This window comes from Dipteris shenzhenensis, chromosome 2 (assembly GCF_047967505.1).
Source record: "Dipteris shenzhenensis isolate YYH24624 ecotype China chromosome 2, Dip_SZ_1.0, whole genome shotgun sequence".
Taxonomy (NCBI): Eukaryota; Viridiplantae; Streptophyta; class Polypodiopsida; order Gleicheniales; family Dipteridaceae; genus Dipteris; species Dipteris shenzhenensis.
The window spans coordinates 62,241,668-62,257,174 of NC_141597.1; the positions used below are offsets into that span (position 1 = coordinate 62,241,668).

Consider the following 15,507-nt stretch of genomic DNA (forward strand, 5'->3'; position numbering starts at 1 on the left):
GCCTGGGTACCCAGTCTCTCAAGAGCATATCGGAAAAGAATAGAAACAATGCATAAATGTTTTGTCATAGGAGAGCTATAGTCAAGGCACAGACACCATATCCCATCTTACTGGCCGAGACTGGTATGATACCATTGGAGGGAGAAGCACTATGCCAGAACCTGGGGTATCTCAATAAGATAAGGAAGATGGATGCAAATCGGCGGATACCACACAAAGCCATGGAGGCCACAAAGACCACAGGCTGGTAGAGAGATGGGGAGGAATGGATGGTGATATGGGGCATAAAGACCACTGATATACCAGAAGATCCAAAAGAAATCAGAGACCTAGTAACGCAGAAAATGCTACAGAAGATATGGATACATCAAAGAACAAAAATGCAGTTTTACAACAGCAAACCAACCCGATGGACAGCTACACAATGCAGAAATATCTCGGGGGAGACATCTCAATGTTTAAAAGGAATTCGACCTGCAAAATAAGAACCAGATCGCACCGTTTAGAGGTGGAGAAGGTGCGACCCAGGATCCCAAGAGAGGAAAGGATCTGCAAAAATATGCCCTGCAGGGGAAGTGGAACATGAACAGCACTTGCCCTTGAAGTGTGGAACGTACGCACATATCCGAGAAAAGTATGATGGCAGCAGAGGTAATCTGAAAAATTTACTGGCACAGCCAGCCCAATAGCTCGGAAGCTACCTAAAAGAAGTCTTGGAGCACCACAACAAGGTCCTTGGCCTAACACATAAGCTACCTCAGCAAATACTCACAGCATAGAAAGCTTTTTAATTATTTTTTCACGGGATGTAAATGACCAATATGTGTTTAAGAGTGGTCACCAGTCCCATAGATCTTGAAAGGTCCTACGCATCGGGGGGCCTGGAGGATGGCTGCCTTTCAACTTGCACCCACGGAAAGGAATCATTAAAGTGCGCTACAGAAGAAGTCCTAAGATTTCGACAAAGGAAGTGGTGATTGAAGACGCTAAATGCATTGGCTCCCTCTGTCTGTCAAAAAGGATGGAGTCTAATCGTGATGAGCATCAAATGCTAGGTGCTTGTCGATCCTCCTATCAGAATCTCCAGTGTCATGCATGGGCACCTGGCTGGAAGCTCATTGCCTGAGAAAATATCTCTGCAAGCCCATGCTGCTCTGGGTGAGAGACAAATTGAGGCACCCATGCTCTGAGTGAGAGACAAATTGAAGCACTAGATGCACTGGCTCCCTCTGTGTGTCAAAAAGGATGGCATCTATCATTATGTGGCATCAGATGCTAGGTGCTTGTCGATCATCTCATGCGTGGGCACCTGGCTGGAAGCTCATGCCTGAGAAAAGTCTCTGCAAGCCCATGCTACTCTGGGTGAGAGACAAAATGAGGCACTAGAGGGGGAAAGAGACTAGCCGAAATTTCCCTGTAGTACTTGTGTCAAGTTCTGTACAAACCCAACAGCTCAAAAGCTAAGAACAGAAGAAACTCAGAGTGAGAGAAAGACAGAGACAGAGACAGAGACAGAGACAGAGACAGAGACAGACACACACACACACATACACACACAGAGAGAGAGAGAGAGAGAGGTTTGAGAGGGGGAAGGTGTAGGTGCTTGCACTTAAACCTTTGTCAGAGCATCAAAGGTGTATTTGGGGCTTTTTTTTTCTTAAGGTGGAAGAGGGGTGGGGGTTAAGGGCAGAGGGGGCAGAAGGTTCATGTTTTAGGTATGGCACAACTTCATATCAAAGAAATTTTTTCCCTCTAACCATCTAAACATTTAGAACGCTCACTTTCCTTTCATTCTTTATATCATAGAAGAATGAAAAACCCGGCCATTTTCGACAGTATCACCCCAGCTCTTGCACAAAGTTTTTTCCTTCAAAACTTACATGCAAACTAGTGAAAGAAGCCTTCTTTCAGTACAAAACCAATGACTTGGACTTATATTATTGTTCATGGTATCATAACATGGCACTGACTTAAAAACACGTGACTTGCTGCAGCACATCCCAAAAAGTACAGAGACATAAGAAACAGCTTGAAATCAATAAGTAGTACTTGAAGTGATCGAGTATCTCAAGCACGGCACTGGCCCATACCATGGCACGCCAATTATGTCATCAATAAGATGACTCTAGTGAATGAGAGATAACGGCTACTCACACTCCATCCAAGCAGCGATGAAGAGTTGCCCCAAATCCAACACTCAGTAGATCTGTGCAGCCTTAGTTTGCCAAACACTAACACAGAAATAGATACAATTTAAGGGCCTGCAGCCCAAAGTTGCTAACAGCTGTAGTTCCAGAAACACATTGACAATGACTAACAACATGGCCCAGAAGTTCTAGTTTTTTATCGATAGTGTTCACTATTGCTAGGCAACCTGCACACTTGAAAGAAAAATAAGGAGCAATAAACCAAAAAAACACAAAGAAAAACTATGTGATAATTCAAGCCATCTACTTACTGCTTTTGTTTCTTTGCAGTATCTTGTTTGATACTGAGGACCAGATCCAATGTCTTCTTCCGATGCTCCTCAGTTTGTGAATGATCTTCCAGCCCTCGCACAGTGTAGCAATCAATGTGACAAATGCGACACCAACCAGAGCTACCTGCTTGTTTCCTCTTCCTTCCAAAATCAAGCGGCTCTACCTCATCACTGAATGAGCCCTGCAGATAATATGCACAAAAAGCAGCAGATTATAGAGCTAACTAAGATAGATGCAGCTGAAAAAGTTGAGCAGCAGAAAACCTTCACCCAAACTTACCGATTTGTAATATGGACCGCCATTCAATAACCCATGGGGAGGACCTTGTAGTCCAAAACTTGAGGGTACATGCAGAAAAGCTGATTCTGGACCACTCATTTCATGGGCTCGTCCACCATGGTAAAAATGCCTGCCTTGATTCATGGGCTCGTGAAGACTGTGTGGATGCAACCCAACCCCCTTTATACGACGGTCTTCAAACATGAGGGTATCATGGCCAAACTCTGGCCCTGAATGTACTGTTTTCCCTTGATGGGGTGATTCAGAAGGTCCTAACAAGCCAATAGGCTCCCTCCACCCTGAAGAGTATCTAGATTCCCTTCTCATTGTCTGACTTACAGGTTCCCTATCAGGACTATGAAGAGATGATACAGGATAAGGTCTGCTCCTGGTGGTAAACTCTAGATGTGGCGACAAGAAGTCGGTGGGTAGTCCAAGACTCTCATGGCGCCCACCAATAAAATCTGCCTGTGGCATAGACATTCGACTTTGCATCCCTAAATCCGCCAAAAACCCAGTTCGAGGCATTTCCTCGGGAGGAAATTTACGTCTAGACTCAATGTCTAAGTAGAACCTCGGCCTGGGCTCCCTCTCTAGAGAAAATGGAGGCGGCCGCTGTTCTATATCCAAAGGCATCCCCGAACGAGGTTCAGTGTCAACAGGGAATCTAGGGCGGAAATCACCTTCAAGCTGAAATGGAGGTCGACGTTCAATATCTAATGCAAACTTTGGACGAGAACCACTATCCAGTTGGAATGCAGGCTGGGGTTCTCCATCAAAACTGAACCTGGGGCGTGATTCACCATCCAGCAGAAATGGAGGCCGGGGCTCTACATTAGAACGGGCCCTGGGTCGGGAATCACCATCCAGTTGAAATGGAGGTCGAGGCTCAATATCCAAAGGAAATCTTGGACGGGACTCACTGTCAAGCTGAAATGGCTGACAGGACCCCATGTCTATTGGAGGTGCGTGCCTCGAATAAGTGTCCTGTGGAGGTCCCGATCTGCTTACTGTGTCAGGAGAAGGACCAGGTCCACTAGAATCTGGTGGATACTTGAAATGGGCCTGAACATCTAAAGAGAAATTAGCTCGTAACCCCAGATCCTGTGGGTTGTTAAGCCAACCACCAAATTCAATATGTTGACGATGATGCAGACCAATCTCTGAATGGAAATCCCGACCTGCTGCAAAGTCAGATGGAACTCGAGATCTAGCCTGCAAATCTACAGGGAAAGAGCCCCTTGAAAGGTGCGATGATACTCTTGATTGATCCGAGTGAAATTCCCAACCCACAGCCCCTTCAGATGAAGCTCCAGATTTAGCCTCCAAATCAGCAGGGAAAGCATTCATTAATGGATGTGGCAACACTCTCGATGGTGGATTGAAGACATTAACAGAGCCATTTGGTGGAAGCTGGGACAGAGACTCCGGTGCCTTTGGAGGACTTCCTTGTCCGAATCTTAGCTGCTGCAATGGCGGTTCAGGCCTGGTCATGAACCTCTGCTGTAACCGCAACTGTGCATCTGCTAGGAAAGGGTCTTCAGGTCTGGGCCCCAAAAGCTGCTCACCATTCATGGAACGTCCTGGATACTTTTCAATTTCAAATGCCGCTTTTTGCTCCGTAAATTGTCTACTGTGATCAAATGTTGATGGTTTTGGACCTTCCATCTGAAAAGGAGGTGCCAAGAAAGATTGCTTTGGAGGCATTCCAGTCAAGAGAGATGGTGTCAAAGGAGACATTGCACGAGATGTGGCTGGTGATTGAGGCTGCTCAATTGGAAAACTTGCAAAACCATCTGGATACCGTTGAGATGGCTCCTCATTTAACAAGCCTTGGGGAAAGCTATGCCGGGGTGCTGCTGGCCCAGCCTGAACTGGTAACAGCGGCCTTTGACTTGGATACCCGCTGAATTGAGGATTCATGAAATGTGATACTCCCAGCATACCCTCTGCAGGTATGTGCCTAGGACCGACTTGATGGGGGATTTTTGGGAATGAAGGGAAAGCAGCTCCTCCTGGATGCAGCTGGATAGGAAGCCTTGGAAGTCCAACCATGTGCCGCAAGCTGGGTATGAGAGGCTCCTGTATCTGTGGGACTTGAAAGTCCACAGCTTTCTTTGGCTTTGGTAATTGGTGCTGTACCTGATGGAACTGCTGCTGAGGAGGCTGATGCTGCAGCTGGTGTGGACTTGCCTTGGAAACTGGGTGCTGCAGCTGATGAAGCTTCAGCCAAGGAGACTGATCCTGTATTAGTGGACGGTTTTGCTGCTGAGACTGCTCTATTATTTGTGGAGGATTCTTCCTTGGTGACTGCGGCAACAGCTGTGTGCTTTGTTTGGGTGACTCAGGCTGCAGCAGATGCTGAGTATTTTTCTTAGGTGACTGAGGTTGTGTCAGCGGCTCAATGATTTTGCTAGGTGACTCAGGGTGTGACTGTTCTTGAGTGTGAGGAGGTGACTGCTTACTTTCTGGTTCCTCATCTGTAGTACCCTGGGGAGTTCCTTCCTCTCCTGTGAAAGGTGGAGCCTGAGACTGGGTATTTGGAACAGCTTGTGATGAAGGGGTTTCCAACGATGGTGGTTTGTTCTGTGGAGGATGGGCACTCTGATCAATTTGTTGATCGTCTGCCTTCTGCTGTTGGCTGACAGGAGTAGCTTCTCTCTCATTGGCAGCAGGTCCCAGTGATTTTGTGGGCTCTTTACCACCAACAGCGGGGGGAGCTTGACTGGCTTTTGCATCCTGCTGAGCCTCTGGGATCAGTTCTTGTTTGGGCTTGCTTGGTGGAGGTCCAGTAGCAGCTGCCTCTGCAATCTTGCCGCCTTGCATGGGCTGAATACAAACAGGACCATTCCCTTTTTGAACAGGTGCTGGCAGCGGCTTTGACAGTTGGCCATTCTGCCCAGCTGGAGGAGCCAGAGGTGCATTTTGATTGCTCAACGGCTGTGAAGTCACCTGCCGCCCTAATTCTGGAGGAGATCGCATGTGCTGGTTTGCTTGAGCGGTATTTGAGGGGGACTGCATTGTTTGCTGAAATCCATGTGGCTGATGCTGATGAGCAGGTATATTTCCAGCATGGCCTGGTAAACCTTTTCCTTGCCACTGAGGTGCTGCCTGTGGCTGCAGTTGTTGACTCACTCTTGGCAAACCTGCCATTTGTTGATGGACCTTTGGCTCCTGCACTTTTTGCACTTGTCCCACCAAATCTCCATGCGCCATCAGCAAATTTCCATCTTTTGCCCAACCCACCTGATGAGATCGCTGAGGTTGTTCCCAGGGTTGTAGCTGCTGAAACGGACGCATAGCTGGAGGATACTGCATGTGTTTAGGAGGCCCCATTTGATGATGCACAGGCTGTGGCTGTATGTGTATATGCTGCAGCGGAGGTTGAGGCTGAGAGGGGTGCTGTTGGTGAGGCTGCTGTTGCAGAGGATGATGCTGATGATTAGGCTGATGGGGAGGGGGTTGCTGCAGCTCGGGTTGCTGAGGATGGGGGGTCTGATGTGGCTGATGAAGCTGAGGCCGTAGATGGGGATTCTGTTGATAGGACTGTTGAGGAGGAACCTGTTGGGGATGAAGTGGCTGGGGAAGTTGCTGCTGTGGATGTAAGTGCTGGGGATGTGGCTGCTGGGAATAGACCTGCTGGTGATAGACCTGCTGTGGATGGGAATGCTGGGGGTGTGGATGATGCTGGGATTGAGATGGCTGGGGATTGAAGTGCTGAGGATGAGGCTGCTGTGCCTGCATTTGGGCCAGGGACTGATGAACTTGCTGCTGCATGCTCGGTTGCTGTTGTAAAGCTGGTTCTTGCAGTTGATATGGCTGTGGCATTTGCACTGATTGCTGAGGTGGGGCTCCTGGCAGCTGCTGCTGTAATACTTGCTGTTGCTGGGGGTGTAATTGCTGGTATGGTTCATGCTGGTGGAGCTGTGGATGCTGCTCATACTGTTGTTGGTTGTACTGCTGATACTGTTGATGATACCATTGATCCACTGGAGTGGTCCCCTGCTGTTGAAAGGCAGGTTGAAGCTGAGGCTGGTCTTGCAGGCCCAACGCATACTGGGGTGCTTGTGCTGTGGGGGGTTGCTGCCATTGTACTCCAGGCCCTGTCTGTCCTTGCCCACTGAGATACTGTGACTGACCTTGCCCACCAGGATGCTGCGATGCAACCTGCATCCCCACTTGAACTACCTGATTGATATCCTGAACTACACCTGACATGTGTTGACCAGTGAGCTGCTGAGGAAATTGTTGCACATGAGATTGGGGCTGCGATTGAGACCGTGGCTGCGGCTGTGGCTGCGGCTGCTGTAATTGTGGCTGGGGCTGGGGCTGGGCCTGGGTCTGGGCCTGGGCCTGGGCCTGGGGCTGGTGCTGGGGCTGGGGCTGGGGTTGTGGTTGTGATTTTGATTGTGGTTGTGGTTGTGGTTGTGGTTGTGGTTGTGGTTGTGGCTGTGGCAAGGGCTGAGACTGAGATTGGCCTTCGGGTATGGTCCCCTACAACATATAATACAAACCATTAGAAAATCCCCAGCAAACAGTACAAAAACATAGCCCAATTTCAGTTTAACATATGAAGACAACACTATGCAAGTGTAACTGTTCAAGATAGTAAGTACTTACTGTGCAAGTCTGTGCATGCTCTTGAACTTGCCGGTGCAATATTTGAACCCCACAACTATTGCAAATCACTGGAGAATTCCCATATCCACAGCTTGCAGAATGTGCAACAGAGTCAGCTAGCTGCCCTTGCCAAGTACATCCACTCTTATGAAAGAGACAACGCACACCAATTCGACCAAGAAATTCATATACTGCAAGGTTTGTCTCCTGCAAACTCTGTAGGGTGACGAGAAGTGTTATTGACATCTAATCTCTTAACTCATCAAAGACGGAACGTATTTGTTTTCCACAGCTATTACCAATAGTGCTTGCACAGATGGTACTTAACAACAAGTGTAGGAGACTGAAACCCTCTCAACCCACCCTTACACTGACGGTCAGAATTTTCACTTCACAGCCAGCATTAAGATGAATAAGCCCATTTTCATCCCAGCCCTTTCAACTACATTTGGAAGCTTGCTTATTTCCATTCCATGTACAAAATCAGCCTTGATCTAGACGCCTCCAATCTCTTCTCTAGGTCCCAGCTCCTCGCTCTAATACCATGTCAAACATTGCACATGCGGAAGCGTGAAACACTAGACAGCACGAGAGAGAGAGAGCCAGAGAAAGCAAATCAGAGATGAGGCAAGGAGCACTGGTATCTTGCATCGGAACTGTGCCCTCTCTCTCTCTCTCTCTCTCTGTCTCTCTCTCTCTCTGTGAAAAAGTCAATTTTTTAACTTTCAAACTTGTGCTTTTCTCTATCATATGGGCTTGCAACTCGACATTGACCCTAGCCATAAACTTCCAAAGACAAAAAGATGACGAGAAAATGCATTCCCATCATTATCATTCAAAACTATTTTTGTTTTTCCCAAAATTGGATGGATCGGAGTTATCCACAGAAGGGAAAGTCGTTCCTGGCATTTTACGGGTTCATTGGTACCAAATTGAGAAAAATCTGAGACCACCTTAATTGTAGCGACGCAGGATTTAGCCCACTTCAAAAATCTGGGCACAAAATGTGAGAAAAAGACAAAGCTAGGGCTGGTTTGCAACCTAGTATTCGTGCCTAAGTGAGTATTAATTCCAAGACAAAACTTTAAGATTTGATGCTTTCAAGCTTCAGTGGTCGAGCTAATGAAAGAAGATTTGCTACGGTCAAGCAAGAATGGAGACACCATCAAGAAGAATGTGGTTTCTGCCCAAGTTCAAAGGAAGAATAGAAGCCGAGGGGTGAACCAAAGCCCTATAAAGAAAAGTCTAGATGCACTCCCGAACAGATTTTTGAGAAAGCCTAGCTTTCTAGGAGAAATTGCCTATTCTAGGCAAGAAAGCAGGCCCAGCTTTTAGAAAGCAAATGCTTTCTAGCTAGCTGACCTCGTCTACAAATTAAGGGCCTCTAGTCTCTCCGTACTCCTCCATCCTGCGCCGCCTTGTACAAAGAGATTTCTATTGCAATCAAGACCTTGGGTTTTTTTCCCGAGGGGGGGTCCAGCCCTGTGTTCTCTCTCTCACAGTCCTTCTTTCACTTTCTACCTTTGAGGCACTTTGATCTCACCACGGACAAACTATGCATACTTGGCCTACCCATCTTTCCCATTCTTTCTTCGCAAAGTGGTACTTGTGGCATGGGACTACGTAGGGTCACATCCCGCTCTCAAGGGGTACACCCTAGCCACCCCATGCGAAAACCTTTAACCAACTCCCCGAGGGGATATAGAAATAAGGCCTCCACCATCTTAGTGCCATCGAATGGCTTCTTTACCAAAACCACTATTGCAAAGTCCACATGTCCCCAGGGCCCAAAGTAAGGTTTACGCTCACCTTCTTTGACATCCTTGGCATTTCTAGCGCCAAACTCCAAGAAGTTGGGATAACCAAATCACAATTCAAACCACTATTGCAAAGTCCACGTCCCCAACGTAAGGTTTACCCCTCATCTTCTTTAACATCCTTGGCATTTCTAGCGTCAAGCTCCAAGGAGTTGGGATGACCGAATCACAATTCGACATTTAGAAAGTGAATAAATGGCGTCCATATTTAAGCACCTTGGATCTTTGGGACAAGGCATCTTTTGAGCATGTCATTAGAATCTATCAATTCCACCAATAAGGGAACTCACTCAAAAGAGTCCTCACATCAGGTAGTGCAAAGTGGTAACGAACCGTTTCTTCTATTCTCTTAGTCCAAGAGACATCGATTCCAAAACTTGCACATAAGCCCCTAGGCTTTGGACAGAACTAGAGTTTGTATTTCCACAACGTTGTTTCATAATCCGCACAAAAAATACAGCAATGTGCTTGGAAGCCACAGGCTCGACAACTTGATAAGATAATATCTATTAGAGACTATCTAATAACTTGGACCGTACCTTCGAAAGTTAAGTACAGCAAAAGCATGGCTCAACCTTGTGTACAAGCATTCGTCCCTTCTTAAGATGCAATGGACATGCTACCTGCCTATTAGACCCCACGTATTTGAGGCCCTTGACGTAAGCCCTGCTAAGAATAGAGAAACACACGCATTCAAAAACTGACATTTACCGCAAAAGTAGGAGACGCAAACGTACTAAGAAGGCCGACTCTCAAGAGTACAAAGACCATAAAATGTAACCACAGACCTGAAACCGACATTCAAAACACAAAACCCACTCACCTTCATCACTACCTGCCCCTTCCAAAAACCCAACACTGCACTTACGTCTACCTAGGAGATGAGGTAGGAGGCACTCTTCTCTCGATAGGATAACTCGTTGTAACTCTTATGGTCGCTTTATGCGTGTCCCGTATATCATTATAAAATTTTGAAGCTTGGTGTGAACGTGTATTTACTGCTGTTTGAAGGACCTTTTTTTGCTTAAGGGCGCGATATTTGAAGGCCTTTGCAATCAACAAGCATCACCTCTTCAGGCCTTGCTTTTAGAGAAACTGTAAGCTCAGTTCAAAATAATTTCTGCAGTAAGCAATTTGAACGTCGGAGGTCAAGCTAAGATTTACCTTTGGGTCAGTTTCGTTGATAGGATGATTTTCGTAAGGACAACAACGGGTGGTTCCCAGTATGTACGATACGCATGGCCTGCAAAAGACATGGCCGCATTGCGTCTGCTGAACGTCGGCGGGGTGGACAAGCTGACGACATAAAGGACAATAATACTCGGCAGGGACGGTTTCCGGCTGGAGGATGCATTCAGGATCAAAACCCATTTCGAAACCTTCAGGCAGTCCAAGAAACACAGTTAATAAAAAACTTTTGAGATAACTCGTGCAAATACAAGCCTCTGTCTGACAAAATCCTCCTAGTCTTCTAGTTTTGCGCATACTAAGTCGTCGAATTTAAGGGAAAGCCCGGTTCGTATCTCACTTTAAGATCTCCGAAAGCCTACGCACTTCAGCACGAGCTGCGTCAAATAAGAAAATTGCAGAGTAAAGGCGCCATAGTCCAGTTCCTCTCTTCCGCCCCCAATTGTGGCATGAGGGCTTTCGCAGGCTCGGTGTAGATGATGTGATTGACGTTGTACACACAGCTATGCCTCGGATGACGTGCTGAACCAGGTTACGTTGCCAAAAACAGAGGAAAAATGCAGGGATGAACGTGCAGGAAGACAGGAAGAGCAACGGGAGTCGTAACCACAGCTCACCAGATTAACAAAGCGTTTAGGTTTCGCACAGACGAATTTATACTTTTGCACTATGTATTTGTATATGTGCATTTCTTTCCACAAATTCACTCTTGTTGCGTTGCTTTAAGCGTGTTCTTCATGTTCCTAGTAAGACTTCCATGCTAGGCAAAAAGATGCTCTCGAGTGTGCATTCTTAGAGATATGCAAGTGCCTATCACTGGATATGTCCTCGAAAGCTTGGTCACTTTGCTCGACAGTGTTCCCTACAAGAAAATCAAGCGCCTCGCCCTCCATTGCCAACTATAGTACCTCCCACAACTTTGGCGGAGAAGTTGCCTTTCCAGGTTACCAAGAAACAATGGAAGAAGGTTGAAAGAAAGCCTCTCTCTGCTCAGATGTCCAAACACTTCCAATCTCTTTTCAAGTATTGGGCTTGCATGCCGCTAGTAATTTGGTAAATCAGCAATCCTTCTCTCAAAGATCCCCCTCGATACCGCGGAAGGTTTACATAGATGAAAGTTGTAGAGCAGAGGCTACAGGCTCAGATACAACTCCTCATCCACAAGTTGTTGATCCTTCATATACTATTGTTCCTCCTCATAGTAATGTTCTAGATCTGATTGTGGTTCATGAAGCTATGCCCATGGATGCAATTAGGGATATGGCCATAGATGTTCAGCATCCGTCACCTGTAGGATATGCATTTAGATGCCCCATAGTCTCATATGGCAAAGTTCTCACATAATATATCAATGCAAGAAGCAGCTTTTGATACTTTCTCTGATTTAGAGCTTTTTCACCTCCTTATGGAGTCGGTGTTTGATCTGCTGCTTCAAAAATGTAGAATACCAACTACCATTCGCAAGAATCTTAAGGGGATAAATGCCTTCGTTTTGATACTCGTGAAATTGTTCCTTTGTATACTTTTCTGGAAAACTAGAGGTTAACTTTGGTTATGCCTCACTCTAGTTCTTCCTGAGGTTCGAGTTTATTATGGCATCTTGACTCTTTTGTCAAGAGCTCGTAGTTGTAATTTTACCTTTTGTACTTCATGCGGGGTTATCACCTCTTCTGAGGTTCCCGCACAACAATATAAAGTATTACCAAAAAATTGTGAGTGCATATATGTGTATGTGTGTGCATGCGTGTGCGCGTGCTAAGTAGGATACACACATGTCCAGACAAAGTGAGTGTGAAGGGCCATTGAATGTCGCCAACACAAAATAGTAAGATGAAATTTATGTCCATCATATTTGTTTTCATCTCACCTAAGTAGGCCACCCAAGGTGTTGACACTCCAAAATCATGAAAAGCTACTACTATGTTCGATCATGTGTGAAACACATTAATGTCTGGACACCATTTCCCAACCCAGGTATCTAAACATGTGTGAATCCCCCATGAATCATGCCTTTCCATCCCTCCCCCACATGTGTGTAAGCAATAAATTAATTTTGTTATTAATGATGTACCCACTATTTCAAAAAATATTTGATGTACCTAGTAATCAAACAAACTTAATCAAAAACTCCATTGTCATGGGACTTAGTTCCCCTAAATATGAGCATTCCTTAATTTAAAGGCCAAATATTAGCAACTACGTAAATCAAAGTTTCAAAATTACATTGATAGAGTGTTGAATTTATAATTTTATAACTTGTATTTTGTCAGCAATGATAAGTTTGAGGCTACTGTTGGTCTTTGAATCTTATGTCCATAAAGCTCATTAAGCACAATCTCAAGTTACACCCTCATGTTGAAGAACATGGATCATAATAGAGAACATGTTTCTCTACACTTCGTACATTAAAAGGAGCATTCAAATAGAGAATATGTTTGTATACAATTCATCCATTAAACGCACATTCAAACATTATCATAACATATTGTTGAATTTACTATGAGGTTCAATTCATTTTTACATCTAGATAGATGTAAAAGCCAAAGTGGCATGTACCAAATACTGTGCAATAATGTAGTTGAAGATATGGGGTGCTTCCTATCCAATAAAAGTATAAAACCAAAGAAATGGTCCTTCCTTTGTGTTTTTGTTTCTTGCAATCATCTCATTCTTCTCACTATCATTGTTCTCATCATTGAAAAAGTCATTGTCTACTCTTCTCTTTTTCGCTTTGTAGGCTTTACTGCTTGCAATAGAGATTCAAATACTTACCTTTTCAAGGGCTTTGGCTTTTTGTCTAGCTTTCACTACACCTACTTAGTTTGTGTCAAGTAACTTATAATTTATGGAGGTGGAGCACTCAATGACAAATTTTGATGTACAATTGATGTAGTAGAAGCTATGACTTTCAATGCATAGAAAAGTACACAATGCATAGGTCATGTAGTGGAAGCTACATTTTCAAATCTATTTCCCACACCAATAAGTGAAAGAAGTAGAAAATGTGGAGCTTGAGCAATTTTAGTTTTAGGCATGCAACATGTTATTTTCCATATTTAAATTGGGAAAACACAAGCAACAAAGTTGGAAATACATACGAGTATGGACATTGCCTTGCTATTTGACAAGACAATGTCCCTTTTTACCTTTTTTAATGAAGGCTTATAGAAATCAATCAGACCCTTCCATTGTGCACACACTATTACACTTCCATAGCCCTTGGCCGGTCTACACATAGTTCTTTGAGTATTAACTATTTGAATTGTTATTTGCAGCCGTATTAGCAATTTAAGGACATTGCGGCATGTAACTTTCAAGAGTCCACAAGTAGTGAAAAAGCTTCTAGCAATCAACCATACTCTATCATACTCTCCATTGTTTATACGTTTTGACACTTCATCCACATAGTTCTACATGTATTAATTATATAAATTATTGTTTGCAACCATACGAGCTATTTAGGGGCATTGCAAGAATGGAACTTTCAAGGCTTAAAAAGTAGTGAAAAGCTTCAAATTATAGCCTCGTTTGTTGTTTTCTATCTATTTTTATCTTTTTAAAGATGAACGGTTGAGATACAAGGTTGATCCACATTCACCATCAAGACAAGCAGCTCAACCCAAGCTCATTTAGAGCCAACTTCCTTCATTAGTTCTTGCATGAACAAGTGATTGCCCTTCATGGACCTACATGTATAGGATCCCTCCAAGACATTCCCCCTCTCTTACAATTCACTTCTAGTAAGCCTGCATGTGATTAGATGCTTAATTTCCCTTGCTCAGAGTAATTATGAATATTTCATGAAGATAGTATTTTCTCTTTGTACCAATAACTCAAATCCTATTGCGTCCATAAGTTTTCTTGATTGCTCTGTGAACAATCACAAAAATCTCCTCTTTGATAAAAACCCTATTCATTGTGTGTCAATTATGTGTCTGGCATGGGCATGAGAGTAAGAAAGCGACCTTTAAAAAAAGCAAAATTTTAAAAATTCAACAACTATTTTTAGCTATCTATTCTTGCTCCCTAACAAAAAAAGGGAGCCTAGGCCCTAGACAAGCCAATTTTAATGGACGAAAGCAGTCCTAATTAAAAGCCACCTTGTATGGAGAAATGATGGTCTTAAAAGGCCCCCTATAAAGTAAGGTGATCTCTAAAGGGTGCCACCTACTACATTCTAGTGTGGTTACTTTGTCTTTTGGCAAGTATTAAGCTAATGTATGGATGGCATGGCATGTGTGTGTGCATATATATATGTGTGCATGCATGCATGCATGTGTGTATGTGTGTGTGTATGTGCATGCGTGTGTGTGAGAGAGAGAGAGAGAGTGCGTGCATGCGCGCGCGCGCGTGTGTGTGTGTGTGTGTGAGAGAGAGAGAGAGAGAGAGAGAGAGAGTAGCATGGGTCTGTGGATGAGATGACGACAAGGAGAGATGCAACCAGAGATGTAGAGATGGACCAAAGCATGCACGATGGAGGTCTAGTCCATCACAGCTCTACTTGGAGGGGATCACAAGAGCGTCACTCTCGATATGACCCATGGGATATAGAGATCACAAACACCGTGCCCCTTGCCATAGCAAGAGATGACCCAACACATACATATATGAGATATTTTTGCAGCTCATATGAGAGTAAACATGGTAACTAGTTATGTGTTTTGATTTTGAGATTGAGTATTGGCTTTGAGCTTTGAGTTTTGAGCTTAGTTTAGTATAGTACTTAGCAAAGCGCCTTTGTGAGCCGTTTGCCTCAGCCCCCCCCCCCACACACATGCACGCACGTATTCATGCGCACACACAAACATTTCAAATTCCTTTTGATATTCCTTTCCAAGTTTCTCCTAATATTAATGGATATGGTTATTGCAAGCCTCCTCTGCTCTGATCAAGCTTTCCCACACCACATGCTTGAGAGCATTGATCATGTGATCAAGCTCCGCATGCGAACCCACCATAGGCTTTAAAAAAGTAATTTGAATTTAGATGTTGACGTCCGTGGTAGGCATCTTGCTTGCATTGATCCACCTCTTTTGAAGAGAGGTTACAGATGAAGGCAAGCAAGGGTAAGGAAAAGGGTGTGAGAGAGCTAAGGTTATCCAAACACCAGATTTTGTGATCCA

The 15,507-nt window shown here is 44.6% G+C and overlaps 1 protein-coding gene across 3 annotated transcripts in view; it reads right to left on the reverse strand.

The window, feature by feature from the left end:
• LOC147905122 (uncharacterized) overlaps nucleotides 1-11,079 on the reverse strand; it is a 45,233-nt gene extending 34,154 nt beyond the window's left edge. The window contains exons 1-6 of one of the 3 annotated variants that reach the window (XM_087390284.1): nucleotides 10,725-11,079; nucleotides 10,361-10,575; nucleotides 7,380-7,595; nucleotides 2,760-7,253; nucleotides 2,459-2,661; nucleotides 2,155-2,231 (exon numbers count right to left, since the gene is read on the reverse strand). In XM_087390284.1, coding sequence (XP_087246410.1) covers nucleotides 2,198-2,231; nucleotides 2,459-2,661; nucleotides 2,760-7,253; nucleotides 7,380-7,595; nucleotides 10,361-10,567 — 5,154 coding nt within the window. In that variant the 5' untranslated portion in view covers nucleotides 10,568-10,575; nucleotides 10,725-11,079 and the 3' untranslated portion in view covers nucleotides 2,155-2,197. The remainder of the gene's footprint in view (nucleotides 1-2,154; nucleotides 2,232-2,458; nucleotides 2,662-2,759; nucleotides 7,254-7,379; nucleotides 7,596-10,360; nucleotides 10,576-10,724) is intronic. The other 2 variants (XR_015542711.1, XM_087390278.1) reach the window with 2 other exon arrangements.
• Between the last annotated feature and the right edge of the window lie 4,428 nt (nucleotides 11,080-15,507).